The sequence below is a fragment of the Suricata suricatta genome, chromosome 12, assembly GCF_006229205.1.
Source record: "Suricata suricatta isolate VVHF042 chromosome 12, meerkat_22Aug2017_6uvM2_HiC, whole genome shotgun sequence".
NCBI classification, from domain to species: domain Eukaryota; kingdom Metazoa; phylum Chordata; class Mammalia; order Carnivora; family Herpestidae; genus Suricata; species Suricata suricatta.
In genome coordinates this window covers 15,990,596-16,018,216 of record NC_043711.1, presented here as the reverse complement: position 1 = coordinate 16,018,216, position 27,621 = coordinate 15,990,596, and the positions used below count along the sequence as shown (strand labels likewise).

Sequence of the window (27,621 nt, the reverse complement as noted above, 5' to 3'; positions counted from 1 at the left end):
AGTTGGCTCCATGAACAGATGCCTTAGGTCCGCCTCCCGGGCAAACCAGGATCGCCCTCCTGCCTCCTGGTGGCCTTTCGCTTCCTTCTTACATGGAGTCCAGGTTTATAGTATCTTGTTTTAGAACGTGTTTCATTTGTTCCTTCATCTAGCAGACCCACCCTGCTGGGCCCTGGGGCAGGCACAGGGCAGTGTTGGTGCAGGGCCCAGGAAGGGTACCGGCCTGGGAAGGGAGTGTCCTGTGGGGCCCCCTCTACATCTTTTTAAGGCGTGTAGAGATAGGCACCCCCTATATCAAGGTATAGAATGAAGGCTCTGCTTCCCTGGAAAAATATTCGTCCATGTTCTGGAACATTTGAAACAACATAAATTATATGCTTCTTGAATGCCGGAGAGAAGTTACCCAGGAAACCACGTTGGGCCTGTTTCCCTTTGAGGGGTAGTTTGTGGGCAATATTTTAAATTGTTTTGCCCATGGTTATTGGACTTCTATGATTTGCATTTTCTTAGAAATTACTCATTTCATCCAGGATTTCAATCCATAAAGAGGAAGTTACAGACATTCTTCAGATTCTGAGGGAGCGCATTTTCCCTGGATGCTCTTCTACTTTTCTACTCATGCCACAAAGTACTTGCATTTTCCTCTTCTTTCTGTTTTTCTTGGAAAGATTTACAAGATTTATCAATTTTGTTGTTTAAAAGTTTTTTTAATGTTTATTTTTTGAGAGAGAGACAGAGTATAAGGGGCAGAGAGAGAGGGAGACACAGAATCTGAAGCAAGCAACAGGCTCTGAGCTATCAACACAGAGCCTGATGCAGGGCTCGAACCCATGAACCGTGAGATCATGACCTGAGCTGATGTCAGATGTTCAACCAACTGAGTCACCCAGGCGCTATTTTGTTGCTTTTTAGGAACAAGCTATTGCTTTCACTTCTCAAGACTATGATTTTCTGCTTTCTAATGCATGGGTTTCCCCCTTTTTGTCTTTTATATTAATTCTTTTTCAAGTATCTTGAGCTGAATGTGCAGTGATACACAATTGATGATGCTAATGAATAACTTACTCTCATTCTCTCTTGTTCGATAAAAATATTTAGACGGGACTCTTCCGTGTGCACTCGAGGCCCCTGTCCCACGGGCTTTGCCACACGTGGTATTCTTTTTGTTCTACACGACAGTCGTAGATTTGAATTCTGTTTTTACCTGAACATTTTTGAAGGTTAACTTCTTTTCCTTTGATGGAGTAGTTCACGTTTTGTTCTGGGCTCTGGCTTTATTTCACTGTGGTAAGAGAATGTCCACATTTGGGATCTCTCTCTCCACTGTTGGGAGTTCTGTTCTCTGAGCCCCCGGAGTCCAGGCAGTCTCTCTCAGGGAACGGCCCTCACGTTATCATTAGCTTGATTATCAGGGTCTTGATTTCCCCCTTCATCTTTCATAATCCCTGCAGAAGCACCTATTCCAATCTGTTTATTACATGTCTTTAAAGATGTCTGTATCTGAACAATGCACAGTGTTGCTGAATGTGTATTTTAACTTGCATAAATGATACTATGCTACATTTCCCCTCCTGTATTTGTTTGCTGAAGAGTCTCAATTTGTTAGAAAATTCACATGAAGTGGTTTTATTCTTCCAAGCCCCTGCCCTCCACACGCCCTACATCAAAGCTCCTTCCCTCCCCCAAACATCATCTGGGGCGGAGTACACAGTTTTCAGTTACTTTTAGTTATGATATGCCCTGTGTGATTACAAGTCTCGATTCAAAAATCAATTTGATTTAAACCTTGCCAAGCCCAACCACGTCTCCCTCCTCCGGTGCTCCCTGGGGGGAGGGGTTCCCTGCCTTGCCAAACCATCAGGGAGCTGGAGACTGGAGCGGGCCCTGTTGGGTCTTCCTCAACTCTCTACCTCGCCTTTTTTGTAAAAATTCTTTTTTTTTAAGTTTATTTATTTATTTATTTATTTATTTATTTATTTATTTATTTATAGAGTGTGTGCACGCACAGGTGCACAAGCCGGGGAAGAGAGAAAGGGATTAAGAGAATCCCCAGCAAGGTCCATGCCAGCAGCATGGAGCCCAATGTTGGGCTCGATCTCATGAACCCTGAGATCATGACCTGAGCCGAAACCAAGAGTCAGACTCAACTGACCGAGCCACCCTGGTGCCCCATTTTTCCCTTCAATTCTGTTTGCATGATCAGTGCTTCTCCATCCCCTCACTTTCAGTCCACACGCATCTTTAAATCTGAAATGAGTCTCTTGTAAGCAGTGGACAGATGGCTCTTGCTTTTCTGTCTGTCCCGTCACTGTGTCACTGTATGTCTTTTGATTGGAGCATCTAGTCCATTTACATTCTAAGTAATTAGTGATAGCTATGTACGGATTGCTGTTTTGTTACTTGTTATATGGTTTTTGTAGTTCTCTGACTCTTCTCTTACTCTTTTCTCTTACAGTTTGCTGGCTTTTAGAGATACTTGGATTTCTTCCTTTCTTATGTTTTGCGTATCTATTGCCAGTTTTTGATTGGTGTTTGCATTAGAGTTGTATGTAACATCATCCGCATATAGCAGTCTATATGAAGTTGATGGTTACGTAAGCGTGAACCCATTCTTTACTCTTCTCCCTGCTACCCCACATTTAGGGCTATGGTGTCACACTTTACATGCTTTTAATTTGTGAGTCCTTTGACAGACTTTTATAGACACAGTGTTTACTGCTTTTGTATTTCCTACTTTTCTTACTACTGCTTATGTTCTTTCCTTCTACTCAGATCACCCCTTTAACATTTTGTATCGGGCTGGTTTTGTGGTCCACCCGCGTCAACCCTCAGTTTGTTCTCTGTATTTAAGAGTCTCTTATGGTTTGCCTCCCTCTCTGTTTGTAACTATTTTTTTCTTTCCCTTCCCCCACGGTCTTCTGTTAAGTTTCTCAGTTTCCACATATGACTGAAATCATATGATATTTGTCTTTCTTTGACTGGCTTATTTCATTTAGCATAACACCCTCCAGTTCCATCCATGTTGTTGCAAATGGCAAGATTTCATTGTTTTTCTTTGCCTAGTAGTATTCTTTTGTGTATATATATATATACATATATATATGTATATATATATATATATACACACATATATATATGGTCTCTGTGTCGTATATATATATATGTATATATATATATACACACATATATATATGGTCTCTGTGTCATTAGAGTTTCAGTCTGGGACTGCCTTCAGCTTGAGTTGAGTCAAACCAGGCGTTTGCAAGAACCGTGGTAGCACTAAATTGCAGGGTATTTTCCTCGAAAACTTTCATTGGCGGGCGGGGCCTGCAGTCAGATCAGATGTCTGCCCCCAGCCCACTGCTGGGGCCGCTGTTGGATTGGTATGTGTGGTTATCTCCCCCTCTCCCTGGGGCAGGAGTCACTTGGGAGTGGTATTGGCACCTCGCTAGGCTGTGGCACCAATTTGGATGGTCTCCTGCCAAGGGTGTTTTGGAGGGGCTGTGTCTGCAGGAGAATGTGGTGTGGGGAGCACAATCCCAGTGGGGTCTGTGCGGGGCGCTGCAGGAGGGTGAGCTGGGGCTGCCTGGGAAAACTGCGGAGGCCGCTGGGATGGAGGGGGCGTGTCCACAGGGGAATTCCGGGGGTGTGGGGGTGAGGTGCACTGCTTGTTCTCAGCGGGCTGGTTCTGGTTCCCACAGGTGTCTGTGCATCTAGGCTGGGGAGCAGGAGAGGGAAACGGCACCTGCCAGCTCCTTTGTTTCTGGAGAATTCTCCCAAAGATCCCTGCCCCTCCAGCACACACTCTGAGATTAGTAAATCCATCTCCTTCTCATATACCCTAGGTGTTTTTAAGCTGCTGCTTCCCTGCTGTATCTCCCCTGCAGTTTCTTAGTCTCTTTAAGAGCAAAGACTCAGTTTCCTATTACTCTCTGGCTCTCCAAGAGCTGAGCCACTGATTTTTAAAGTTCTGTTAAGCCCCATTGATTGTAAGAACTAACAAAGTTAGGCCCCTCTAGTTTTCAAAGCCAAATGATATGAGGATGATTCATTTTCTCAGTGGGGATCCCCTGTGCCTGGGGTGCCTGGGGTGGGGTCTGCTCCTCTCTCTGCCCTGCACTGTGGCATCCCTTTCTCCCACAGACAGTATTGAGGTCAGTTTGCCTCCTGATTGGGTCTCTACCCTTCCTACCCTCTTCACAGCGGCCTTCTTTCTACATGTAGTTGTGGTGAGTCTGTTATGCCAGGCTTTGGGTCATTTTCTGGTTTATTTATTCTGATGTGGGCGTTATCGAGGTGTGTCCGTGGGCTCAGGTGAGCCCAGGATTCTCCTACTCCGCCATCTTCCCTGGAAGTCTCCCACCTCTCTCTGCTTGTTACCGTTCAGGGTGTCCTTACATCTACTAAATATTTGCTTCTAGTTTGTTTTAGATGGAATAAATGTCAGGTCTTAATCGATCATCTATCTTCAATGAGATCTGGTACCCTTCACAAATAGTCATATATTTGATGTACTTAAGCCCAACACATCCCCCCTCTTTAAGTTCGTGGGTTTTGAGTCTTATGTAAAATTTTTTAATGTTTATTTTTGAGAGAGAGGAAGACACAGACTCTGAAGCAGGCTCCAGGCCTGAGCTGTGGCACAGAGCCTGACGCGGGGCTCAAACTCACAGACCACTGAGATCTGACCTGAGCCGAAGTGGGAGGCTCAACCGACTGAGCCACTCAGGTGCCCTGCATCTTATTTTAAAACGTGTGCTTCGGGGCGCCTGGGTGGCTCAGTCGGTTAAGCCTCCGACTTCGGCTCAGGTCAGATCTCACGTTCGTGGGTTCGAGCCCCGCGTCAGGCTCTGTGCTGACAGCTAGCTCAGAGCCTGGAGCCTGCTTCCAGTTCTGTGTCTCCTTCTCTCTCTGCCCCTCCCCCTCACATGCTCTGTCTCTCTCTGTATCAAAAATAAATTAAAAAAAAAAAACGTATGCTTCATTTTAAGTCAAAGTTATGATCCTACATGTTTTTAATAAGCTTTATCTTTTTAACATTTCACACTGAGGGTTTTAATTCCTCTGAGGTTTTGTTATCGCAGGCAGGACCCAGCTTCATTTTTCGTCATCAGTTTCCCCACCATTACAACAGAGACCTCCTTTCCTAGAACTTCCTAGAACAGGTACCACACCTCCTCACATGCAGACATCAGGTTGCCTCTCCATTGCCTGATTGGTCAATTTTCCCGTTTTTATGCCACTGCCACGGTTTGTGTCATTACAGCTTTGAAATATATCTAACTCTCTGCTAGGTCCAATCTACCCCTGCCCGATGCTCCCGTTTGCTCTTCTTGCTCAGACCTGGCATAGAATTCATGGACGAGTGTCCTTCCACATCAATTTTAGAATCAGATTGTCAAGGTCCTGAAAACAGTCTACCTGGCATTTTATTCGGAATTGCTTGAACCTTAGAGATTAATGTAAGGAGGGTTGACAAATTGTTTTTACTCTTTATTAGAGAGAGACAAAAGAATATTCACAAAATATGCATGGAGAATAAAGAATAACACAACCAACACCCCTCCCCACCCAGCCTGTGCTGCATCACCAGAAACTTGGAACCTTCCATGTGTGCTAATCCCTGAGTCCCTGAGTCTTAAGCCATGAAGGCTCTAATTACTCTCTCTCTCTTTTTTTCCTGCTAGCTGGCATTTGTTCATGGTTTCTCAACTTCCCTGCGTATGAGGTGATGTTTTAAAGAGTGAGGAAATGTTTTTTAGAGTGTTCTCTGTGCGATTCCCTGAAGCGTGGCCCCCAAAGGCGGTTCCTTCTGACAGAATCTACATTTGCTTCTGACGGATAATGGGGCAGATGACCAAGCCAGGACCCCTTTGACCAAGCTCCTTGGCTTGGGTTCTTGGAACCACCCACATCTCGTGAATTCAGGCGGCAGGTTCACACGAGGGAGGGCGGGTGGGTGTTCCCAGTTTATCCTCACTCGGAGGGGCTGGTCCTCTTTGGGAGGTGTAGCTTTTGGCCAGAGGTTTCCTCTCGGGCACCCCTCCTAGGGCAGGCCCCCGGGTTTTGCCTCTTGTCTCCCGCACCCATGAACAAGCCTGTGGAAAGCTGAAGCTCAGGTCCACTGGGTCTGGCCAATAGCCTTGGGACAAAAGCCATATGGGCTTAGCTCCCCCGCTTGGCTTTGGACTCTGAGAAGTCTTCATTTTTTTGCCAGCTCATTTACAATGGAAAGTCTTTAAGAGCGTCATGCATATTTAGTTCTCTTCAGCAAGGTCCTGTCGGTAGCTGGTCTTCCATGTTGCAGGAAGCCAAATGCTGAGATCTGGCATTTGTGTATGGTTTTAAGTTGCCTCACCTAAGAATAAAAATATATCTTTACCTTGTGGTAGGTCTTCTTTCATATTCTTAGGCGTAGTTTTATTATGATTAAGTGTCTTATGCACTCTTCATTAGGTTATGTTCTTGAAGTCTTGGCTTGAATTACATTATATATCTATATCTATATCTATATCCATATCTATATCTAGAGAGAGCGAGTGAGAGAGAGAGTGCTGTTTGTCCAATTTATAACATGTTTCAACAATACAGAAGGGTAAAAAGAAAGTTAAAAAATATCATGAACCCACCATCAGCAGACACAACAGCCATTGCTTTTTGATGCACACTGTTTGTTATAAACGTTACTCTTTGCACAACAAGAAGGGGGCTGGTTTGCATTTCAAATAGCTCACTCTGCAAGCGGGAGACCTGGAATGAAGGTGGTCAAGGCCAACACCTTGGAGGCCTCCCAGGAGTTCAGGGAGGACAGAGGTAGGGGATTCGAGGGTTCTGGTCAGAGAGGTAGCAGGAGAATGGAGAGAGGGGCCCGCGGGGACCTGAGCCAGGGCCCCAGTGCCGAGCTTCCTGCCGCAGAGCAGGCTCATGGCCATGTTCGCAGGGAGAACACAGTCTAACGCAGCTCATGCGAAGGATGCAGCCCAGGAAGGTGTGAACTTGGGCAGGGCCTGCAGTGAGCCCCTCCTGCTGCCCCCCTCACGCCTCTCCCCTCCCCTCCACAGGCCAACTCCGGCAGCCCCCTGGTGTGTCAGGTGAACAGCTCCTGGGTCCAGATCGGGCTGGTGAGCTGGAGGTACAGCTGCACCCGGCGAGGCTTCCCGGGCATCTACACCAGTACCTCCCACTTCACCTACTGGATCAAGAAGCGGATCGGCGACATGAGGTTCATCAGTAGGGCAGGCCCTACCTTCCTGAGCCAGGTCATCCTCACTGCCTACATTCTGCTGGTGTCCTTGGGCTCCCTGTGGCTCCTGTGAGCAGTGTTTCCGGGGCAGCTGCTTCTCCTCCCTGCCCTGTGAAGAAGTGGAGACCCAGGGGACATGTGACATCAAGGCGGCGCGCCCTTGCGGGAGGGTCCCAGAGCTGCTGTGTCTGGAGTTGTTCAATGAAGATGCTCTTGAATTTTGTGCCACAGAAGTCATCATCTTTCTTCTTGACTATTGCCAGGACCCTTCAGAGCCCCCCGGGGCATGGCTGCTGTCTCAAGGGGCACCTTGCCTTTCCTGAGGGGCTTACTTGTGCGGTGCTGGCCGTGTTTCCCTCCTCAGGGCCATGCTTTCCTCCTCTGCCAAATATGGGGTGGGACTCAGCGCCCCCTAGTCCCTGCTTCATCATCTCAGCACCCCAGCAACCCCCGGTCCCCACGGCCCTCCTCTGGGTCTCTGATGAGCCGTTTCCCTCAGGCCTTCCTAAGAGAATTTCTTCCCAAGAAACTCACAACGACCAGACCTGCATTTAGGGACTTTGTTCCAGAACCTGTGAGCCTCTCCCAACCCTTCAGATCCCCCTAAGTGTCTACATAACCCCCACTGGCTTCCTCCCCTTCTCTGGCAGAGGTGGATGGTGATGGAGGAGGGGGGAAAATTAGGGGCAAGGCAGAGTGCTTGCTGGGATGAATCGTGTGAGGGAGCTGGGCCCTGAGCTCCCAAGTGTGACCTCCATCACACCGCAGGGAGCCAGCACCCTGCCTCCATGTAGGGGTAGCTTCTGGTCAGCTCAGACCCAGTGGGCCTCAGCTTCAGAGCCCCTGCCCATCGGGCACCAAAATCGTAGTGGGTGTGATTTGCTGTCTTTGCAGAGATTGGAGCACTCAATGGGCAGCCTGAGTGTCACCCAAGACAAGTGGGTCCTGGCAAAAGTTAGAATGTCCCGACTTGCTTTCACTTTCACCTAGAATTTCCCAACAGTTTTAACTCCTCATAGGATTTCATTATATTTTTGAATTGTGTCATCTGTTTGTGTCACCGAGCCGTCAAAATGCTCCCCAAATTCCAACATACCTTCAAGTGGCCACCTGCTTCCGGAAGGGTCTGCGGGTTGCCATCACTCTTTCTCTGAGCAGAAATCTCACCTACCTCCGGTGCTGTCTTTCCGAAGCAGATGGATCTATAAGAGAAGAGAATTTGTTGAATGGAGGGGGCGGGGTGGAGCTGCTTAAAATTTTGCAATCTTCAAAAAATCATTCCTGAACACCTTTCCATCTGCTCAATTTCAGTGGCCCCAGGGGCAAAGCCCTACTGTAGTTAGCAGGCGGGGGGGGAATGTGGGCCGTTCGATAACCCTGGAGTCCAGCCCCAGGGGTCAGGTCTCATCTCACCAGGAGAAGGATGAAAGCAGGACCCCAACCCCGGGCAGTGGGCTGCAGGAGGGAGGTGGTGCGGGAACTGGATGCGGGGTAGGGGTGGGCCCTGACACCAGTGCGGGCGAAGGGAGGCCAGTCAGTAGGGGGCGCCCACGGGCGGACACCGAGAGCACCACCGCCGGTGGCCACTGGGGGCGCGCCCGCATTCCCTCACAGCAGACGCCTGCGCAGGAGGCCAACGTGGGGCGCCGTCGCGAGAGGAGCCTAGCGTGTCGTCGCTGCTGCCGCGGGATGGAGCCCCAGTGTGGGACGCGGGCCCGTAGGCAGGCCCCCCAGGACCTCAGGGCTTCTGCCTTTGTCCTGCTGCTGCTGCTGCTTCTGAGGCCCACTGGTAAGCCCCGTCCCGTCCCCTCTTCCTGGCCCTCCCGGGCCTAGTCTGACCCCTCTGTGTCCCTCCGCAGGCTGCCCCGCGGGACAAACGCCAGGGACACCCTCTGAGCCTCCTTCCGCCAATGCTGGCGTTCCCTGTGCCCCCACTGCCACCTGTCCCTCAGGCGGGCCTCGCCTTCCCCGCCAGGCCCCCACCATCCTGTCGCAGCCCTCGACCCTCGAGACGAGCCCTGTTTCTAAAGACAGCATCAACTTATTTCCCAGTGAGTAGTCCACGGGGGGAGGAGGTTGCAAGAGGCGTCTTGAGAACCTCTGACCCCACGGGACAGAGGGCACGGAGGAGGAAACGGCAGGGAGGAGGGGGAAGAGAGATTCCTTTTACAAGAGTTCATTGAGCATGTACTGTGGGCCAGGCCCCCATCCTGGTGAGGCAGGAGGCCAGGAAAGTGGGCGGAGCCTGGGGCGGGCTCCATGTCCCCGCGTGCTTAAACTGACCCAGGCTCCCAGTCAAGGACTTAGGGGATCTCCAAGATAGGTTTCGGGGAGCCACGTGCGACATTCTTTCCAGCAGTGGCTTTCCCGCCTGTCGAACTAAGACCCGCGGAATCACTCCTTATCCAGGAACTCCGTGCACACAATTTAGCTGACGCAGAAAGTCTCTCATAAGACCTAGTGTTAGCCCTGGCAAACACTGGTCTCCAGGAATCCCCCTGGAAAAGCCCTGAGGGTGGGCTGCCGTGAGGTTGGGTCCATGCATCTTCAGTTTGAAAACCTTTCCAAAGTGGCCGCACGTGCTGCCACTGCTCCAGTGGGGACGCCCGGGTTTGCCTGGCGGGTGGTGCGAAGCGGAACCTCGCTGTGATTCAAGTCTGCATTTCCCGGAGGACTCATGGGGCTGAACAGCTTCTGTGTTGGCTTGCTGCCGGGGTTTTGTCCTCGGGATGTGTCTGTTCATGCACGTGGCCCCTTTTTCTCTTGGGGCATCTTGGTTTTTTTTCCCCTCACTGAATCACAGCTGGAGGGGGGGGGCGGGCCAGAGGAGGGAGAAGAGTCTGGCTTGACCGAAGTAAGGGGAACCAGATGGAAACATGGATGAGTTTGAGAAGGTTCTGGCCAGAGCTCTAGGGCTTCTCCGCCAGGACAGAGGGGCCAGTGCTGCACCAGGCTGGTGGCCGGGAATGCTCTGGAGCCTGGGTACCTGGGAGCACTGAGGCCCTTTGGAGACTGCAGACCTCAGTCCTCATAAGGACAGTGTCATAACAGAGTGACTCGTAGGGAAGGAGAATCACTGCATGAGCACAGGGCTCGAGCGGAGGGGAGGGGAGGGAAAGCGCCTTGCAAAGGGGCTGGAAGGTCCCATCCTGCATCAACCTGTTACTTTCCTCCTCAGCCTGCGGCTCCTCCTACGAGGAAGACCCCACCCTCAGGGACCCAGAGGCCATGGCCCGGCGGTGGCCCTGGATGGTCAGCGTGCGGGCCAACGGCACACATGTCTGCGCAGGGACCCTCATTGCCTCCCAGTGGGTGCTGACCGTGGCCCACTGCCTGAGCCAGTGAGTCGGGACCCAGATGGGTCGGTAGAAAGGCGTCTGGGGCCACTGGGGCCCAGTCATTCCTGCCAGCTGGTCCCTCAGCAGCAGCCGTGGCCTCTGCAGAGCCCCATGAACCCAGCCTCAGCCCCGCTTCTGCTCTTAGCAGGTGGAGGCTGAGTCCCGCAGATTCCTTGTGGGGGGCCGGGTGCTCGCTCCCCTTGCCTGGCTCCCCAGTCCTGAGCCGTCACGCCACAGATGGTACATGGGAGCTTGGAAGCCACTGGCCAGGCCTCCTGTCGCCTAATTCTTCCGTTCCACACCCTTTGCTTTACTTATTCATTCCTTCCTCTGTTCGACTCAAAGTCTTTGACATTCCTCTGGAACCAGGCCCTGGCCTGGGTGCTGGGCACAGGGAGGGGACACATCACTCCTCTCGGGTTGCCAGGGAGCACAGATGAGATGGCGGGGGAGTCTGGGCAGTGTGGGGACTAGAGAGGGGCACGCCCATGTCCCAGGGCACCAGGGCAGTGGCCTGACTGCAACATCTGGGGTGCCTTCGAAGGCTGACTGTGGAAAAACATGCCCCACGCCTAAGGGCCAACATGGAGACTTCAGGGACATGCCGGGAAAGGAGGCTGGAGGGCAAGGCCACGGCTAATTGACTTGACTGACTGTGTTGGGCCTCTGTCGCTTCCGGGGCCCAGCACAGGCCACCAGACAGAAGCCAGAGTTTGGAGCCAGAGAAAACTGGGCCCATATCCCAGCTCTGTGGCTTCCTAGCTGTGTAGGCTTGAGCTGTTTGCGGGGCTTCTCTGAGCCCCGATTTTCCTCTCCATAAAGTCAAGGGTGGTTGTGAAAATTGGACCACACAGTGTATGCACAGGGCCCTGTCCACATCTCTTGTGGGAGAAAGGCTCAGGCGGCTTGAAGGAGATGGGGGGCCCGCCTGGATTTGCTCAGAGTACAACAGTGGGCTGGAGGCTGGGGTGGGGTGCCTGGAGCTGGTGACAGACTCCCCTCGTGGTTCCCCTAGGAATGATTTTATCTACTCGGTGCGGGCAGGGAGCCCGAGGATGGACCAGACATCTCAGACCACTGCCGATGTCCCAGTGCTCCAGGTCATTGTGAACAATAGGTACCAGTCTCGTCGGCACTGGTCCTGGGTGGGCCGCACCAACGACATTGCCCTCCTTAAGCTTGCGTGGGTGCTCAAGTACAATAAGTACGTCTGGCCCGTCTGCCTGCCTGGCTTGGACTTCGAGGTGAAGGACCACTCCGTCTGCACTGTCACGGGCTGGGGACACCCCAGGGCTGACGGTGAGTCAGAGCTCCCTGGACTGGGTGGGTGGGGAGCGTGTTGGGGAGGACCTGGGTGCAGGCCGGGGTCTGAGACATCTTGTCCGGCTCTCATCTCCTTCCCCTTGGGGGTCTCGGCAGTGAGTGCACCGAGGCCGTTCAGGCGTTAGAGGCCCCAGAGTGCCCATGAGCCCTCCGCCCCAGGTCAGGGCATGTAAACAGGACTTCCTTGACAGCAGAGGGTGCGCAGCGTGCTCTCTTGCCGACTGCACACAGGCCAGGACTTCAGGACTTGAAGCAGAACATCTGAAAGCGGGGTGAACAGGGCTTTGTGAGTGTAAATAAAGTTCTCCTGACAACCTCGCGTGGCTGGCCAGTGGTTGGGGGTCACTCAGAATCCACGTGTGGCTGCCTCCTGCCCACAGTGGGCCTCAGTCCCTTTGTCACCCTAAAGGATGGAGCAAGGCCCAAAGAGTGTCATCCCAGGCCCATCCAGGGGGCATTTCCCTATGAGTCTTAAGAGTGTCCAGTCCATTCAAGGAGCCCCTCTTTTTCACAAGAGAGGTGCCCTTCCCTATGGCTTCACCGAGCCTAAAAAGAGCCTGCAGCAGCTCCAGCCTGGGGGTGGGGGTGGCTGTTTGTCTTTCCTGCCATGGCTTATCTGGGGAATGACTGGGGATCATTGGAAGTCTGTCCCCCTGGGGCTCTGGCTAGAGACAGAGACACACAGGTGAGGGAGGAGGGGAGAGGAGGGAGGGGAGCACAGAGTACCTGGGGCCCACAGAATGGGGTCCGGGCTAGCGAGGGCGGTAGAGGCCTTTGGGAAGGGTCTGAGAAAAGGGGGGATTTGGGCCTAAGTAGGGCCAGGCACACCTTCAGAACAGAGGGGAGGTCAGAAGGCAAGCTGCCGCGGCAGGAACAGACCCCGTGGACTGGACTCTGGGAGTGAGAGAAGGCCCAGCAAAGCCAGACTGAGGGCAGTCTGCTCCAAGCTCTCCATGGAGGGGCGCGTGAGAGGCTGGAGGAGGGGCTAGCAGCAGGGAGGACTGCCAGGCTTGCAGCAGTGTGAGCACCAAGCCATAGCTATGGGGGGGGGGGTTGCTGCCCCACAGGCATATGGCCCCAGTTCCGGACTATTCAGGAGAAGGAAGTCACCATCCTGAACAGCAAGGCGTGCAACCAGTTCTACCACAAGTTTTCCAAAGTCCCCTCTTTGGTTCAGATCGTGGACTCCAACATGGTCTGTGCCAAGGACTTCGACAGGGAACAGTTCTGCTATGTGAGTGCTCCCCTCCTGTGCTCCCTTACCTCCAAGGGCACATGGCCAGGAGTGGTGTTGGGGTGCAGGGCAGCGGGGCCAGAAGGGGGGTGGATGGGAGCATGGAGGGAGGGGTGAGAGAAACGGGGGGATGGTGGGAAGATGGGAGGCAGAGACCTGGCATGAGAGAGGGGAGCTGAACCCTTCTGAGGGAGGGTCTCCTGGGTCTGGACCTCGAGGGCAGCCCCTGGGCAGGGTGGTGGTGGGGGGCTGTGGGAGAGATGTGCTGTGAGGGCACCCCACTTGTCCTTGAGCCGGGGCAGGTCTCCCTCCAGCCACACCTGGCCCCCTGACCTTTCTTGTTTGGCCACCCCTCCCCACAGGAGATAAGTGGTGAGCCCCTGGTCTGTGCCGTGGACACCACCTGGTACCTGGTGGGACTGGTGAGCTGGGGCCCAGGCTGCAAGAAGAGCGAGGCCCCGCCCATCTACCTGCAGGTCGCCTCCTACCAGCAGTGGATCCAGGAACGCATCATCGGGCAGGCCGTGCCAGCCTCGTCCAGGGCCGTGCTCCTGGTGCTAGCGCTGCCCCTCAGCCTCCTCACTGCCCTATGATGCCCTCGTGCCTCCCCCAGGGTAGTGGGGGGGGGGGATGCCGGCCTTCCCTTCTGATCCCAGAACCCTGCAGGCGTAGCTCTCCTAGCCCCGCAAAGCAGGGCAGGAATGAGGTGCTCAATTAAACACTTCTCTTCACCAGGCCTCCTCCTTCCTGCGCCTGCTTGAGTGGGAGGTGAGCAAGTCAGATGGGGTGTGACGGGGGACTCCAGGCCGTCGCTATTGAACAGCGCAGAGCCCCGGGGTCTGCCTCCATCTGTAGGTTTGGGGTGGCTCTCGCAGAAGCTGGGAGTCTATAGGAACGATATTGGGGTGATAGACGGTCTAGAATGTTCTGTCCGTGTTGAGGCTGGGCTGCCAGGGCCCAGAGTGAGGCTGGCATAAAGGTGCGGCTCCGTCTGGGCCTGGGAGGCGAGCGTGTTATTTTCTGTGATACTTCCCTTGACTGTGGTGGCTGGAACACACCGTGTCGTGGCCTCTGAGCACTGTGCTGAACTTGGAGCGTCCAGCCCTGCCCCCTGCCTAGAGACTGGGGCGGGTGCCCGCCGGGGTCAGCATTATCCGTCAGGCAGCTGTGCGTGTGCGAAGAAGACTAGTGGGGGCCGCAGGGCAGAGGCTGGCGAGCAGCTGGCAGGGCAGGCGAGCCCAGGCCTGGACTTCCCCCAGGCTGTACCAGCTGTTTCTCTTTCACTTCAAGTGGCCACTGCCCCTGTGGGCCTCTGTTGCCTGAGCCACAAACGAGGGCCCTGGCCTGTGTAGGTACAATGACCTTTGCCACAAGCTGAACCTCCTGTATGAGAAGCTGGGGCCTCCACCTGGTGGTCCTCTGCACTTTCTCTGCCCCCTCGCTGCTCCACGACCCGTGTCTGCCCAGATCCCTCTCCTTGCAGAATACCGATCAGCTCGAGGCCAGAGTCCAGATTTGCCTCCTCCGTGTCTGCAGCGCAAGGCTCAGACCATGGAAGGCCTACTGAAAGCCACAAAGTGGAGGGGAGGGGAGTGGAGAGCAGGCAGCTTCCTCCCTGGTCTCGATGCCCAGCTGGCTGCGGCTGCCCCTCTGTCTCTCTCGGCGGCTGCTGCTCCCTCCAGCTCATCCTATCTCAGGCTGGGAGAGCAGTCGGGGGAGGGAGCCTCAGCTTGGCCCGCGCCACCCATCACTGTCACCTTCCACATCAATGCCACGGGGACAGTGCGTCCAGAGGGGCCATCTCAGGTCACATGGGTACCGGAAGGCACTCAGCTTTATTGACGTCTCTGCAGGTGGCTGAGGCAGTGAGACCGTTTCCAGCAGCTCCCAGCTCAGGAGCCTCTGGTGTCTTCTTAGTTTCCAGGCCCAGACCTGAACACCCCGGCAGAAATCCCTCGAATGTCCCCTCCCCAAAGATTCAGTCTCCAGGTGTGTTGAGGCCGCCACCCCCCTTCTGGGCAGCAGCGGTTCATCGAGGCACTAGAGCTGGATGATAGAAGAGGAAGCTGTGTGCTGTTTGGTTTCAGAGGCAGGGCGGCTGGCCCCTAACTGCCCTCTGTGGGGACCCCCGAGGGCCCTGACACCCCCACCACAGAGAAGGGACGCCCAACAGGGCCCAAGCCTCCCCTGAGCTTCTCTAGGACTCCCTGGATCCCCCAAGATGGGCCCCAAGTACCAGCTTTCTTCCCCTCTCCCTTTGGCCTGCTGGCCTCAACCTTCTGCACCCCTGATCCAGCCTTGCAGCCCCCAGTCCTGAGCTACCCCTGCCTCACGCTCAGGTCCCCAGCAGCCCCCACTCCCAATGTAGGTATTTGCTGGGCCAGAGTCCCCTGCCTCTGGGTCACTGTGTTCACCACCCTGGCCAGAAACCCCACGGGGCCTAGAGCAGTTCCCCGGCCACCATGGCTGCTGTCTGCCAAGTCTGAGAGCCGAAGCTTCCCCCAGGGACCCTCTGCCTCCTTGTGGCCAGCCTGGGCATGGCCTCACACTCCAGCCCGTCCAGTTCAGCCATCCCCTTCCCAGAGGGAACCCGCTTCCCATCTCCCCTGTGGAGCCACTGCTGCTGTTCCTGGCAGACGGGACAGAGGCATGTCTGGGTGGGTGTGATCTGCAGGGGGACAGTGGCCAGAGGCCACCTTGGCTGAGCAGCTATTTGGGCAAGGTGACAAGAGCTGAGTCCATGCTGGGAGGAAAGACACCTGAGACAGTCCTGTCTCTGCCCCTGATAGGCGCAAAGATGGGGCCTCTGCCACCCCGTCGGAGCTGAGAAGAGGGTGTTCTGCAGCTGCTGCGGTCCATGTGTGAGCTTGGAGTCTAAGCTGCCTGGACGCCAGCCAGGACTCGAGCCCCAGGGCTAACCAGCCCCAGCTGCCGCCTCCAGGAAGCCCTCATTTTTCTCCTTTCTTCTTCTTGGCCTCATTCTTCTCATCCTCCTCTACCTTGATGGCCACCGTGTCCACACTATCCTTCTTCTTCTTCTTCTTCTTATCCTCTGTGGGGGAGAGGAAAAGCAGGTGGTGGGAGTGAGGCAGAGTCCTAGGGCCCCCCACCAGAGCCCCCCATATCTACTTCTTCCTTCCTTGCAAACCTCTCCTCCTTGCAAAAGAGCTCCGGGTATTACTTGCCTCACTCAGGCCCATTTCTGTGCTCTGGGCTCCAGGGACAGGGCTGGGGCAGAGGGCAGGAGCGGGGCCATTCTTGGTGACGGGACTGAAGGTCCAGCTGGCTCAGCAGGGACAGGCGGTGGTGTGGCTGGGGGCCCCCTCCCTGGCCTGCTCACCTCCGGGGATTTCCGTGAGCTCGTTGAGGGGCGGCACGGTCTCCAGTTTGTCCGTGTACATCTTGGCTGCCTTTCGCTGCAGGTACCGGGCTTCGATCTCCTTGCGGGTCCGCGGCACGCGGCAGTTGAAGACACAGCACAGGGTGATAACTGTAGGGATGACAGAGCAGGCCTGGCTGAGGCTGGAGCTCAGACACCCCGGGAATGGCACCCACATTTCAGCCCTGCCTTCATCTACCTGAATGTGTCTCACCCAAGAGACTCTGGCAGAAGGCTCTGTGGACAAAATCCATGTGGGCTCTGGGATTTCCGAGGTGTCTTTTCCGAGTGGGGCTGCGTCTGGTCTTACACAGGGACCCGCTCTTAGAAGGTCTTGCGCTTGGGCTTAATGCTCTGCCGTCCCTGTTCTCAGCAATTTGTGAACAAAGGGTCTCATATTTTCATTCTGCCCTGGACCCTAAGTCATGCCCTTGGTCTCGGTTTCTGACTCTCTGGAGGCCCCTGGAGGGCAGGACAGAGGCTGCACCATGACTCACACCGTGTTCCCACCCAGCTCTCTTGGCTCCTAGTGCTTCCCAGTTTTTCCTCCCCAGGCTCCTGAGAGGACCTCAAACACTGGAGGACGTGTCTGTGTCCACCTCAACCCCCCTGAGGACAAGCCTGGGCTCCTCCTGGCCACGAGAGCCCACGAGAGGGCACAGACCCTGCCGTGGGGCGTTCACCTCAGTTATTCCAGGAGCGGTTTTCCGGCTCGGGGCAGCTGTGCCCACGCGAGCTGGGCCAGGGAACAGAGCTGGTCTGCCTAGTGATGGGCAGGGCAGGGCTGCCAGGGCCCGGCTGGACTGAGTTTATTTTTCTAAGGCCCCACAGTCTGACCACCTTGGCCCCAGCCTCAGGGGAGGGGACGGGGCTGCTTCCTATTATAAATCGGATGACAAGACATAACTTCCTGGCAGACTCCTGGGGGCAGGACGGCCAAGCCAGGCCTATTTTAGGGAAGATGCATCAGACCAATGTAGATGGGCTGGAGCACCCTTTGGAGTCAACTGGTGTGACTCGTGGCCCCACTAAGTCTCCCCCGAGTCACAGAATGAAGAAAAAGGAATGCATGCGTGCATGCATGAGACAGCTCAAAGCCTTTGCTGCTGAGGACAGAACTGGACTCCGGAATGGGTGGGTATGGGGAGCTAACAGCATCCAGGAACTCTGGGGGGCTGCATGAGGCCCCAGCAGTAGGTCTGACTGTACACTGCTGTCCAAGGGTAGACGGCAAGCCTTTCATATCCAGAGACCTGGGTCTGGTCTCCAGACCCCTGTGTGAAGGCCTATGGCCTTGTCCTACCGGCTTGGGCCATCCCTTCCAGGCCCCCACCAAGCACGTCCTCCGACCGTGGTCACTCGGGTTCTCCACAAAGGATGGTCACAGGCTGTATGAGGTCTTGACTTTGAAGGGAGCTCAGCTATTGGCAGCTGGAGCAGGGCCCAGACCCCGCCCCTTGCCGGCCCCACCCAGCCTGGCCTGCTTATTACTCTTCAACAAAGGGATAAACAAACAACAACGTGCCTTGGATGGAATTCCAGGGCCCAGGCAGGGGCTTGGAATGGGAGTCCTCAGGCTGGAGGGACCTCCAGAGGCACCCCACCCAACCCCAGCCCCTCTGCACGAGGTTCTGGGGGTGATGCTCCACCAGGAGCTGCACCTTCTGGGCCCAAGCAGACTGGGAAGCAGGATTGGGCTGTGCTGTCCCTACTCCCCAGGGCCCTGCATGGAGGGTAGCAAGTGGTGACGTGCTGCTCAGGAAACTTTGGGACTCCCCTTGCTCTGTTCTAGGAAACAGGGTGAGGAGTAGGAGCTGGTCTGCATGCTTCATGTCCAAGCACCTCTCTGGGTCTTGACATTGCAACTTGCTTGTGTGGCCCTAGGCACCTCCACTGTCGGGGGCCCGGCAGAGTCTGGAGAGACCATTCTGTGTTTAGAGGCCCCTCAGTGCCTTCACCCCTGCTCTGTGGAGTGCCCCAGAGCTGCTCCCTGGACATGCACCCTGCACTGCTTTTTACGGGCAGATGCTCTTGGTGCTGGGAGGTGGGGGGCACAGTTTCCTCCCTGGACACCTGGGCTGGGGCTGTAGCCACAACGGTCTGTCAGTAGGGCCTCCAGAGAGTGGCCTGACTGGTTCTCGCCTTGGCTAGGAATGAAATGCAGCCTCTTGCTCAGATCCCGCTCCCACCCCAGCCATGAAGAAATGGTGGTGGGGGGAGGGGTGGATATTTTCCCACAAGGAGGGCCTTTCTGGTGCCAGGAGAAACAGATGCAAATCAGATGTCCCTGTCGCCCTCAGAGTCCTCACATCTGGGTGGGCCCTCTGCCTGTGGCGCGGCCCTCCAGGGGACCTCATCCTGGGACAGCTCCAGCTCGAACTCACCCGACCTGAGGTGCACTCAGTAAGCGTCCTCTAGGGGTCACCTGAGACCTTGTGGGGAGGCCATTCCCTCCCGCTCTGCCTACACCATGCCGTCTGCCTGGAATGCTTGTGTGGCTGCCCGCCCAGCTGACCGCTCGCACCCCCACACTGGCCTGTGGCAGAGAGGACCCTCCTCCACGAAGCTTGGGCAGAGGGTGTCCTGTACCTTCATTGCCTGTGTCTCCCCCAAACCTCTGATGTGGAGGAAACTTCGTCAGACTCTGTTTTGCATCCTGGTGGCCTCCCCCATCCACCAGCATTGCTCTGCCCTCCACCCCCAACTCCAGACCCCTGCTCTGGAAGGGCCGAAGGGGGCACACCAAGCCCATCTCTGTCGCCAGTCTGCATCAAGTAACTCAGTCCCAGGAGAGGAAGGGGTCCCCTGCTTTGAATGGAGGTGGCTGTGAATCACTCCGGGGGGACGGGGTTTGACAAGGCAAGGTTTGCAGCCTGGGAGCCACATCTGCCGGGCATCTGGGGAGCCTCCAGACTGAACTGCAGCCAAGGATGGCCTTGCTGGGGCTCCTGGGTGTGGGCCCTTTAAGCCCAGCCAAACTGCAGGAAAAGCATCAGGAGGCCAGCGATAGGGAAAAATGACACGTCCCCATCCTGGTTCCATGGAGTCCCCTGTAATTACCGTAATTGCCGTGTGGCTGTGTCCCAGTTGGGCAGAATACTTCAGGTCACCACCAGCTTGTCAGCCCTCCACAGGGACTTTGTGTAGATCAGGAGGTGCCAGAAACCACAGTGGGCCTCCTGCGGGCGACTGGCCTGCTTGTACTGCCCGGAATTGCTGTTCTGAGCCCCTGGGGGTGGTGCTGGGGGTGCTGTGCTCCCCCTGTGGCATTGGGGGGGCAGCGGGGAGCAGCTACTCACTGATGGACAACACGAAGAGGGAGAAGATGCCCACCACGTGCCAGAGGCGCATGTCCCAGAACACCACCGTCTCCTTGGTCAGCGGGGGCGGCTTGGGCTTGGGTGGGGCGGTGCTGGGCTGCAGGTCAGGAGAGAGAAGAGTGAGCCAGGCAGAGGCCAGGGGCTGGAGCTGGGCCGAGAGAGGCCCAGGTTTTAGCAAGGACTCAGCCCAAGTGTTCCAGAATCTCCTAGAATCAAGTGTCTTAGACATTAACAGCCAATGCCCTAGACCTTGGGAAGTTCTGGATTTAGAGCAAGAGAAGAAAGCAGAGCTCCAGAACCATAGAGCCAGGGACCTGGGGTTCAAGGGTACTTGGATTGCTTGAAGACACCAAGGCCTAAAGGGGCAAAGGTGGATGGCCTGTCCCAATCAGGTTCAAGGCCCCTTCAGGCAGGCTACTAGTCTCTCTTCCTGCTCCAGTCCTGGGCCCCACAGGCCGGTGGGGTCTCAGGACCAAGGCCAGAGACAAGGCAAGGCCTGGGCTGCCCTGGAGGACTTTGCTCTCAAGTACCCTCTGAGTGGGGTGGGTGGTGGAGCTGGACTCAGGTCCCGTGGCTCGGCTGCCTGGCCAGAACCCCCACCAAGTGGCTTCAACAGTCACCTATTCTGCCAGAGTCACCTCTTCTGACCAGAAGGGTAGGTCAGTGTCCTCCCAGGACAGGACCAGATATTAATTTGTTTGCAATGAGGCAGCGACACCTAGGGGCCGAAAGCTGTAAGCATGGCTGGAATAAGCCAGTGCAGAGCACAGCAGGCCACCTCCCACCTTCCCAGTGGGACACAGCTCTGCTCTGGGGGTCTAGGGGAACAAGGCCCTACCCTGGGGGACCAAGGGGACACAGCCCTGCCCTAGGGTTCTAGGGCATATGGCCCTGCTCTGGGGGACTAAGGGGACACAGCCCTGCCCTGGGAATCTAGGGGAACAAGGTACTGCCCTAGGGGACTAAGGGGACATGGCCCTGCCCTGGGAGACTAAGGGGACACGGTCCTGTCCTGGCGGGTCTAGGCAGGACCTGCCCTGACCTGAGGGGCCGAGAGGGTATGACCCTATCTCTGTCACCAAGTTTTGCTGAGGGGGTGGTGGTGGTGACTAGTGCTTAGAGGGAGAGAGGACCCTGGGGCATCTGTGGACTTCATTGTCTCCTGATTAACTGAATATGGACCGACCTGAGGAGTCTTTCCTGGCTCTCTCACTGTTCAACGATCCGTCCTGTCTTTTCCCTGGTCCACGAGCATGGATCGGGCACCTACCACAAGTTCCTCCTCTAATGAACCCCACCCTTCAGCATGTGTTGGGGACGCTGAGAGAGGATCAGCAGCCTGTCTCAGGTAACCCAGAGGATCTCTGTGCTTGGAATTGGTACATGATTCCTCAGCTCTTTTCTCTTAACCAGGGTAAACTGGGGTGGGAGATTTCTTTCCCTAGTCCTCAGTTTCTTCATCTGTAACTTACATGGGATGGATCCAGGGCTCTCTGTGAAGCTCTCTCTACCCAACTACCGTGGTAAAACGACAAGAAGTTACCCCTCCTCAGCATTATCCCAGGGGCTTTGATCCATTTGCAGGGTCAGACACATGTATGTAGGGTTGAGCAACAGGTGCGTGGGGTCAGGAGCATCTGGGGGTTCAGGCCAGATGTGTGTGGGGTTGGGCACATGTGTGTGGGTACAGGGCACACGTGTGGCCGGAGTACATGTTTGTGGTCAGACATATGTCTGTAGAGTCAGGGCCAAGGTCCTAAGGCTCAGTGCATTTGGCCTGGCTGGGCTGTAGGGCTGGAAGAACTCTGAAGTCCAGAGAAGAGATCTTGGATTCTGAGTCTGGGCAGCTGAGAGCCCACTTCTGACACCTTCTTGTCCCAGCCTTGTTCTGGGTGGAATTGAGCTTACAGTCTCTCCCTGATAGGGATCTTGGGTACAGGGTAACAGATAAGAGTGGGGCACCTCTTTGTGGTGGGCACTGTTGGGGGTCTGAACACTCAAGCTAGAGAGCTCCGGCCTCCATCAGATGGAGGCTGATGCATGTAGGGGCTGTGGTGGGTGGTGCCGTGGACTCCAGCCCTGCCCATCTTTCTGGTGCTTCCCTGGGTCCCCTGGGCTCAGCCAGGCCCTTGCTCAGGCTGTAGGCAGATTGCAGGCAGAAAGACTCCAAGAGCAATTTTCCTTGATAAGCCGGGAGAAGATGTGCTCCTGGAGGCTGAGGGGAAGAGTCCTTGGCTCAGAAGTGTTGCGACACCCACCCTCAGCCTTCCTCTGTGCCCAGGCCAGCTCAGTGTCTGCACCTGAGGCCTCAGGGCAGCCAATAAGGAGCCCAGGTACACTCTGTGGGGCTCAAGCCAGCTCGGGTCCCCTTACAGGGACACTAGAGCTGACATCTGACTCCAGTCCAGCATTTTGATCACACCCCCCAGTCTGCAGCAGGCACAGGCTGCACATGTCTTCATGTCCCTTGGACCCTCAGGTTCAGGGCTGTGGGATAAAGCTCTGTCCTCCCTCTCTACCCTGTCTCCTGGCACCTGCCCTCAAGGGCTCTCCTGGACGCTGGGCTGTCTCTTGCCTTTCTGTCTCTCTGGCCACTCCTCTCTGCCTCTGCCTGCACAGGCTCTAACCTCCACTCCTCCCTGGCCCTGCCTCTTAGGCCTTCTCCCTCTGGCCTCGTGTTCCAGAATTCTGGGTCTGGTCTACCTCTTTAGCTCCCCTTCCCGGCTCGGCAGGAATAGGGTACGGAGGAGCCAGAGAAGCCGGAGGCTGCAGATGGCCCCAAATCTTGCCTTCCCAGCCCTGCCTGGCCGCAGCTGAGCTCCTGAACCACCCGGCCATCCTCCTTCCCTCTTGCTGGGCTGCTCAGTTCTCCCAGCTGCTCGCCCTCTTCCAATTTATTCTCCTCCTTCCACACCAGGACCCGTCATGACTCCGCCCTGCTCAGACACCTTTGCCAACCCTCCATTACCCCAAGGACCAAGTAAGACCCCTGAGTCCCTGGGTCCTGGCCTGCCCGCCCCTCCCCTCCAGGACCAAATGCTCCACTGGGAGTTGACTCAACACATGGCTGCTCTGTAAAGGGTCTCCTCCTCTTCTTGCCCCCCCCCTCCAGCTTGGAAAGCCCTTGCCCCCTCCCCAAGGCTATGTCTCCCCTGTCAGTCAGGGGACCCTGGAGGATCTCTGGAAGCAGAAGCTCTTTCCTCTGGCAGACCTTAAGATCAGGGACTAGATCTCCCTTATCAAACTAGATAGAGGTCACTGAAACCAAAGATTATGCCTCCCCTCCCCTGCACTCCCCGCAACACTCCTGCCCTCAATACATCAAAGGTAAGAGGATAAGGGCTGTATGTCCCCTAGCAGACTGAGCAAGGCTGTATCCCCAGTCAGACCCCGAAAGCTTATGTTCAGGGTGAGTCTGCCCCACCCGACTAATGTTCCTGAAATCAGGGGCTGTGCCCTTCCATCAGACCCGGGACCCTAAGCTTGGGGGATTAGGCTCCCCCAGAGGCTGGAAGCGCAGGGGCTGTGTCACCCATTAATCCAGGTCCCCTAGGGCAGGAGGAAGGGGAAAAGGGAGCTCCCAAGTCAGAAGGGCGTCCCCTAGCCCTCTGCCAGGCCGGCCACAACCTCCCCGAACCCCTCCGCGCCGCCCCGCCTCACCTCCACCAGCTGCCCGGCGACCCCCGCGAGGCAAACCCCCAGCGCGGCGCCGCCCAGCGCCCAGAGGGGCCCCGCACCTCGCCGATGCCCCGCCATCTTCGCGGCCACGGCTCCTCCGGGGCGAGGCCGCAGGTGGGGGGAGCCAGCGATGCGGGGCCGGCGCGGTTGGCCCGGTGACTGCCCCGCCAGCCAGCCGGCGCTCCGCTCGCGGTGGCGATCTGGTCGCAGGCCGCGAGTGGGCATCATTTATTCATCGTTGGTGTCTGGTTCCCGTGCCGCCCGCCCCACATCGCTGCTGCGGCTGGAGGGCCAGGCCCCTCCCGGCGGATCGGGGTCCAGATTCCCCTCCCCTAACCCGATCAAGCCAAGCAGAGGGGTGAGAGTGGATGGGAGGAGGAGAGGCTGGGGTCAGGTCCTTGAACAACAGGTCCCAGATCCCCTGCCCCACTTGGGCCTCAGTTTCTCCATCTGAGGGAAGGGGAGGAGTTAGAATCTGCTGATCTGGGAGGCCCTTCCCAGTCTGACATTCCGCATATGAAAAACCCTGCTGGACCCAGGCTAGTGGAGGGCGGTGGGAGCTTGGGGGACGGTGTGGCAGGCAGGTTGCCATAGTGACAGGTGCTCAGGGATGTCCTGGGCTTTCTGGGCTGGCTTCCTGCCCAGAAGCGGCTCTGGTCACTCTGGACACCAGGGCTAGAGTGGGGGATGGGGACCAGGGGATAGTATGGTCAGAGCCGCTAATTCCGGGTGCTGTGGAAGATTCCTGAAGAAGCCAGCACCTGCTGCTTCACGGTACATGAAGGCTCCCCCTGGAAGGGCTGGAGGACCATTTTCTCACTGGCTGACCTCGAGCCTCTGCCCCAGTCTGATCCTCAATTCTTACTCCAGTTTGAGCCATGAGCCTGACCTTGCACTGAACCTGTACTCTGGGCCTGACCCTAGGATGAGCCTTGACAACCCAGGGATGGAGGAATGGAAGATCTGAGGAGCTGTGGAGACCCAGAGAGCTTTGGAGAGGGAGATCTGGGGTGGGGAGACTCCTCTGGTCTATCCTTTCTCTCACTTCTCCTCCCTTCCCCTCCCTCCCTACCCTCCTTCCTTTCTTCCTTCCTTCCTCCTCTCTCCTTTCCTCCCTTCTTAACATAGTAGCCCAGGCATGGGACTCCCGCATTCGTCATCACCACGGACACAGTAGAGCAGGCTGAGGTGCTTCGGGCATTGGGCCTACCCTCAGGACTAGGGATCCTATAGATTCAGAGCCTCATGGGGCTCCTGCCTAGAAATCAGGCAGGTGGGCAAGAACCAAGGCGGGAGCTACAGCAGAGAGCAGAGGGCCAGCCCTGGACACCCACAGGTGACGGGGCTGGCTGATCAAAGGCAGGCAGGGAAACAAGAGAGCCACTGGCAAAGGACAGCTGACCTAAGGGATCCTTGACAGTGAGTGGCAAAGTCTGGGGTCTCAGTGGGCTGGGCCACCCGTCCTCCCCAGGCTTGCCCTAGCCAGGCAAACAGGAATTCTACTAAAGCTCAACTTGCTTGCTGAAGCCCCCACTTCCTCACGCCTCTATCATGCACAAGGCTAGGGAAAGCCACACGGACCGGCCAAGGAGATCATCCTTGGGACACAGGGTCAGAAAGGCCTTGGGTGGACTGGACTTAGGTTAGTGGGCTTGACAATGGCCGTGGGCAAGCCATTACTCCTCTCTGCTCTGAACTCCTATGGAATGGGGAGGGCTAGGCTCTCATCAAAGGACTGTTGGGAGGATTATATTGAACTAAGGATTATGGGAGTGCTGAGAACTTGCTAGGTTTCCCTGCTAGGATGGCTCAGCCCAAGAGAGGGGAGTGCCATTGTTTCCTGTGAAGTTCATTGTCTTTCATGCACTTTTCTACCTAGAGCTTTTACCCAAGGGAAGCATCCTAGGTCCCCCAAGTCTCCCAAATGTATTGTCAAATACTGTCACACAGGCTTTGAAGTCAAATTGACTTCAAAGGACAGGGTGCCCATAAACAGGACAGTTTTAAAGCTTTCATAACCTTAGAAGTATAAAGCTGCAAATTTACAGGAAACGTCCTTTGAAAGTTTATTTAAATGTCCTTTTTTGCTCTCTGAAGACGGTGAAAGTTGACTGGAAATAATCAAAGTTATTATCCCCAATTCACAAAACTAAATTGGCATGAAGAAATTTTGAGTAATGAAACTTTCAAATTACATTTCGTATAGATTTCTAGCTTTAAAGTTTGTAACTCCTAAAGGTATTGAAGCTTAACACTAAGACTTCTGGGGCATGATCATATGACAGCTGTCAGTCCTCAGCGGGCTGCCTAACCTGAGCTTCAATCCATCTGTAAAATGGGTATAACTATGGTATCACAGCACCAGTGAACCACAAACCTCCAGGAAATGCTAGTTGTTAGGATTGTTGTGGTTACTGTCTTGATGCTCTGTTATCAAACACTGGTATTTTTTCCAGTTCTCCAAAATGTGAAATACCACGGTGAGAGAAACACCCTTGAAGCTAAAGCCTTTTCCATCCTCGAAGGCCTGTCTTCCTCTCCTCTGTGGACTTACGAGGAGTGGAGGGCCACAGAGGGGCTGTGCCCTGCATAAGGTCACATGGGAACTGAGGCCTCAAACTCGAGTCTGTGGCCCCTAAGCCGGGGTTCTGCCCCCTGTCCAGTCCATTTTCTATTTTTCTTTTTTTAATTTTTTAAAAAACATTTATTTATATTTGAGAGAGAGAGGGACAGATCATGAGTGGGGGAAGGGCAGAGAGAGAGAAGGAGACACAGAATCTGAAGCAGGCTCCAGGCTCTGAGCTGTCAGCACAGAGCCTGATGCGGGGTTCGAACCCATGAAACTGTGAGATCATGACCTGAGCTGAAGTCGGATGCTTAACCGACTAAGCCACCCAGGCATCCCCTTTTTCTATTTCTTATGAGGTCCCTGGATTCTCCTGTACCGTACTACCAGTGAGGCCCATCAGGTCTGGGGGAGCAGAGCCCTAGATGCACAGACTCCCCAGCTGGGCTCCCTTGGAGGACAGTGTCCTTTCCATACATGGTGGCATGAATGCTTGGCCTGCGGAACCCTGTTTGTCCCTTTGGGGCTATTTTTAGCTCCTGCAGGTTTCCTGTAGGGACCCAGTCCAGTCTCTAAAGCTGCTGGGTTGGAAGCCATGGGCAGTGTCAGTTGACAGTGACAGGGGAACCTGTAGACAGTTCTCTCCTGGAGCCAGAAATGCCAGGGTTCGAGGCTCAGCTCTGGGGAAGCAGAGGGTTGGGAGTGGGAATCTTCCCAACCACAGAGCCAGGTTGGGATCCGGGACATCTTGGACTTGGTCTGGGCGGAGTGGGGGCTGGGCTGCCCTGGCCAGAGACACAGTGGCTGGGCCCTGCTGGGAGCTGGCAATCTCTGACCTTGTGGGCCCCAGGCCTGGCCCAGAATAGCTCTGGGGCCAGGCCGGGCTGGTGAGACCCATGTGTACAGAAGCATGCCCTTGTGCCCCAGGGCACTTGCAGGCTCAGGAGTGCATGCACGCTCCTCACTTGCCTTTCTGCGTGTCTGTGAGTCTCCGTGTGTGTTCCATGGAGCGGTGTGTAAGTCCACGTCCCCGTGCCCATGTACAGGGCTGCCTCCTGAGTTGTGCAGCTTGGAGGTCCTGCCAGTGTGCTCCGTAGGAGTAGATGGGTCCATGTGGCACAAATAAATGGATACACCACCCATCTCTGTGACTGTGGAATCTTATATGTGTGCAGGGGATGTAAGAGTGGGGCGGGTGTGTGTGGGCACATCTGCGGTGGGACTGGGCAAGGCCCTTGGCTGTGTTGCAGGGGACCAAGGGCAGGTGGACCCAGTGGAGGCCATACTTTGGGCACTCCTAGAGGCACTACAAATTACTTGGCCCCATCCAAGAGAGAGAGGGAGAGAGGCTTGGCAGCTCTTGTCCCACTTGGCAATGCTGGTGAGGTCACCAATGTGGGGGTTGGGAGGGGGGTAATGGGAGACTGGCCCCCCGTTTTCCCATTCCCCTAGATATGGCCGAACAGGAAGTCTGGGCTGTGGGGAGGAAGCTGAGGGGGCCCTTCCCTTCCTGCTCGAGCCCAGCCAGCGCTGTCCTCCC

At 55.6% G+C, this 27,621-nt stretch overlaps 3 protein-coding genes across 5 annotated transcripts in view; 2 read left to right on the top strand and 1 right to left on the bottom strand.

Annotated features, from left to right (window-relative positions):
* Window positions 1-7,476, top strand: part of LOC115273952 (serine protease 46-like) — a 31,858-nt gene extending 24,382 nt beyond the window's left edge. For both annotated transcript variants that reach the window (XM_029917283.1, XM_029917284.1), the window contains exon 8: window positions 7,062-7,476. In XM_029917283.1, coding sequence (XP_029773143.1) covers window positions 7,062-7,316 — 255 coding nt within the window. In that variant the 3' untranslated portion in view covers window positions 7,317-7,476. The remainder of the gene's footprint in view (window positions 1-7,061) is intronic.
* A 1,401-nt stretch (window positions 7,477-8,877) lies between these two features.
* PRSS50 (serine protease 50) lies at window positions 8,878-13,874 on the top strand. Its single transcript, XM_029918224.1, has 6 exons — window positions 8,878-9,032; window positions 9,103-9,294; window positions 10,422-10,584; window positions 11,597-11,880; window positions 12,972-13,138; window positions 13,501-13,874. The coding sequence occupies exons 1-6, from the start codon at window positions 8,933-8,935 to the stop codon at window positions 13,729-13,731; spliced, it is 1,137 nt and encodes a 378-aa protein (XP_029774084.1). The 5' UTR covers window positions 8,878-8,932; the 3' UTR covers window positions 13,732-13,874.
* Window positions 13,875-14,925: 1,051 nt separating this feature from the next.
* Window positions 14,926-23,930, bottom strand: TMIE (transmembrane inner ear). 2 transcript variants are annotated; one of them, XM_029917724.1, is made up of 4 exons: window positions 23,498-23,930; window positions 19,817-19,934; window positions 16,479-16,628; window positions 14,926-16,190 (listed from the first exon to the last, which is right to left on the bottom strand). In XM_029917724.1, the coding sequence occupies exons 1-4, from the start codon at window positions 23,741-23,743 to the stop codon at window positions 16,087-16,089; spliced, it is 618 nt and encodes a 205-aa protein (XP_029773584.1). In that variant the 5' UTR covers window positions 23,744-23,930; the 3' UTR covers window positions 14,926-16,086. The 2 variants fall into 2 exon arrangements, with proteins under 2 accessions (XP_029773584.1, XP_029773585.1); XM_029917725.1 differs by having other exon boundaries at window positions 23,575-23,646.
* Between the last annotated feature and the right edge of the window lie 3,691 nt (window positions 23,931-27,621).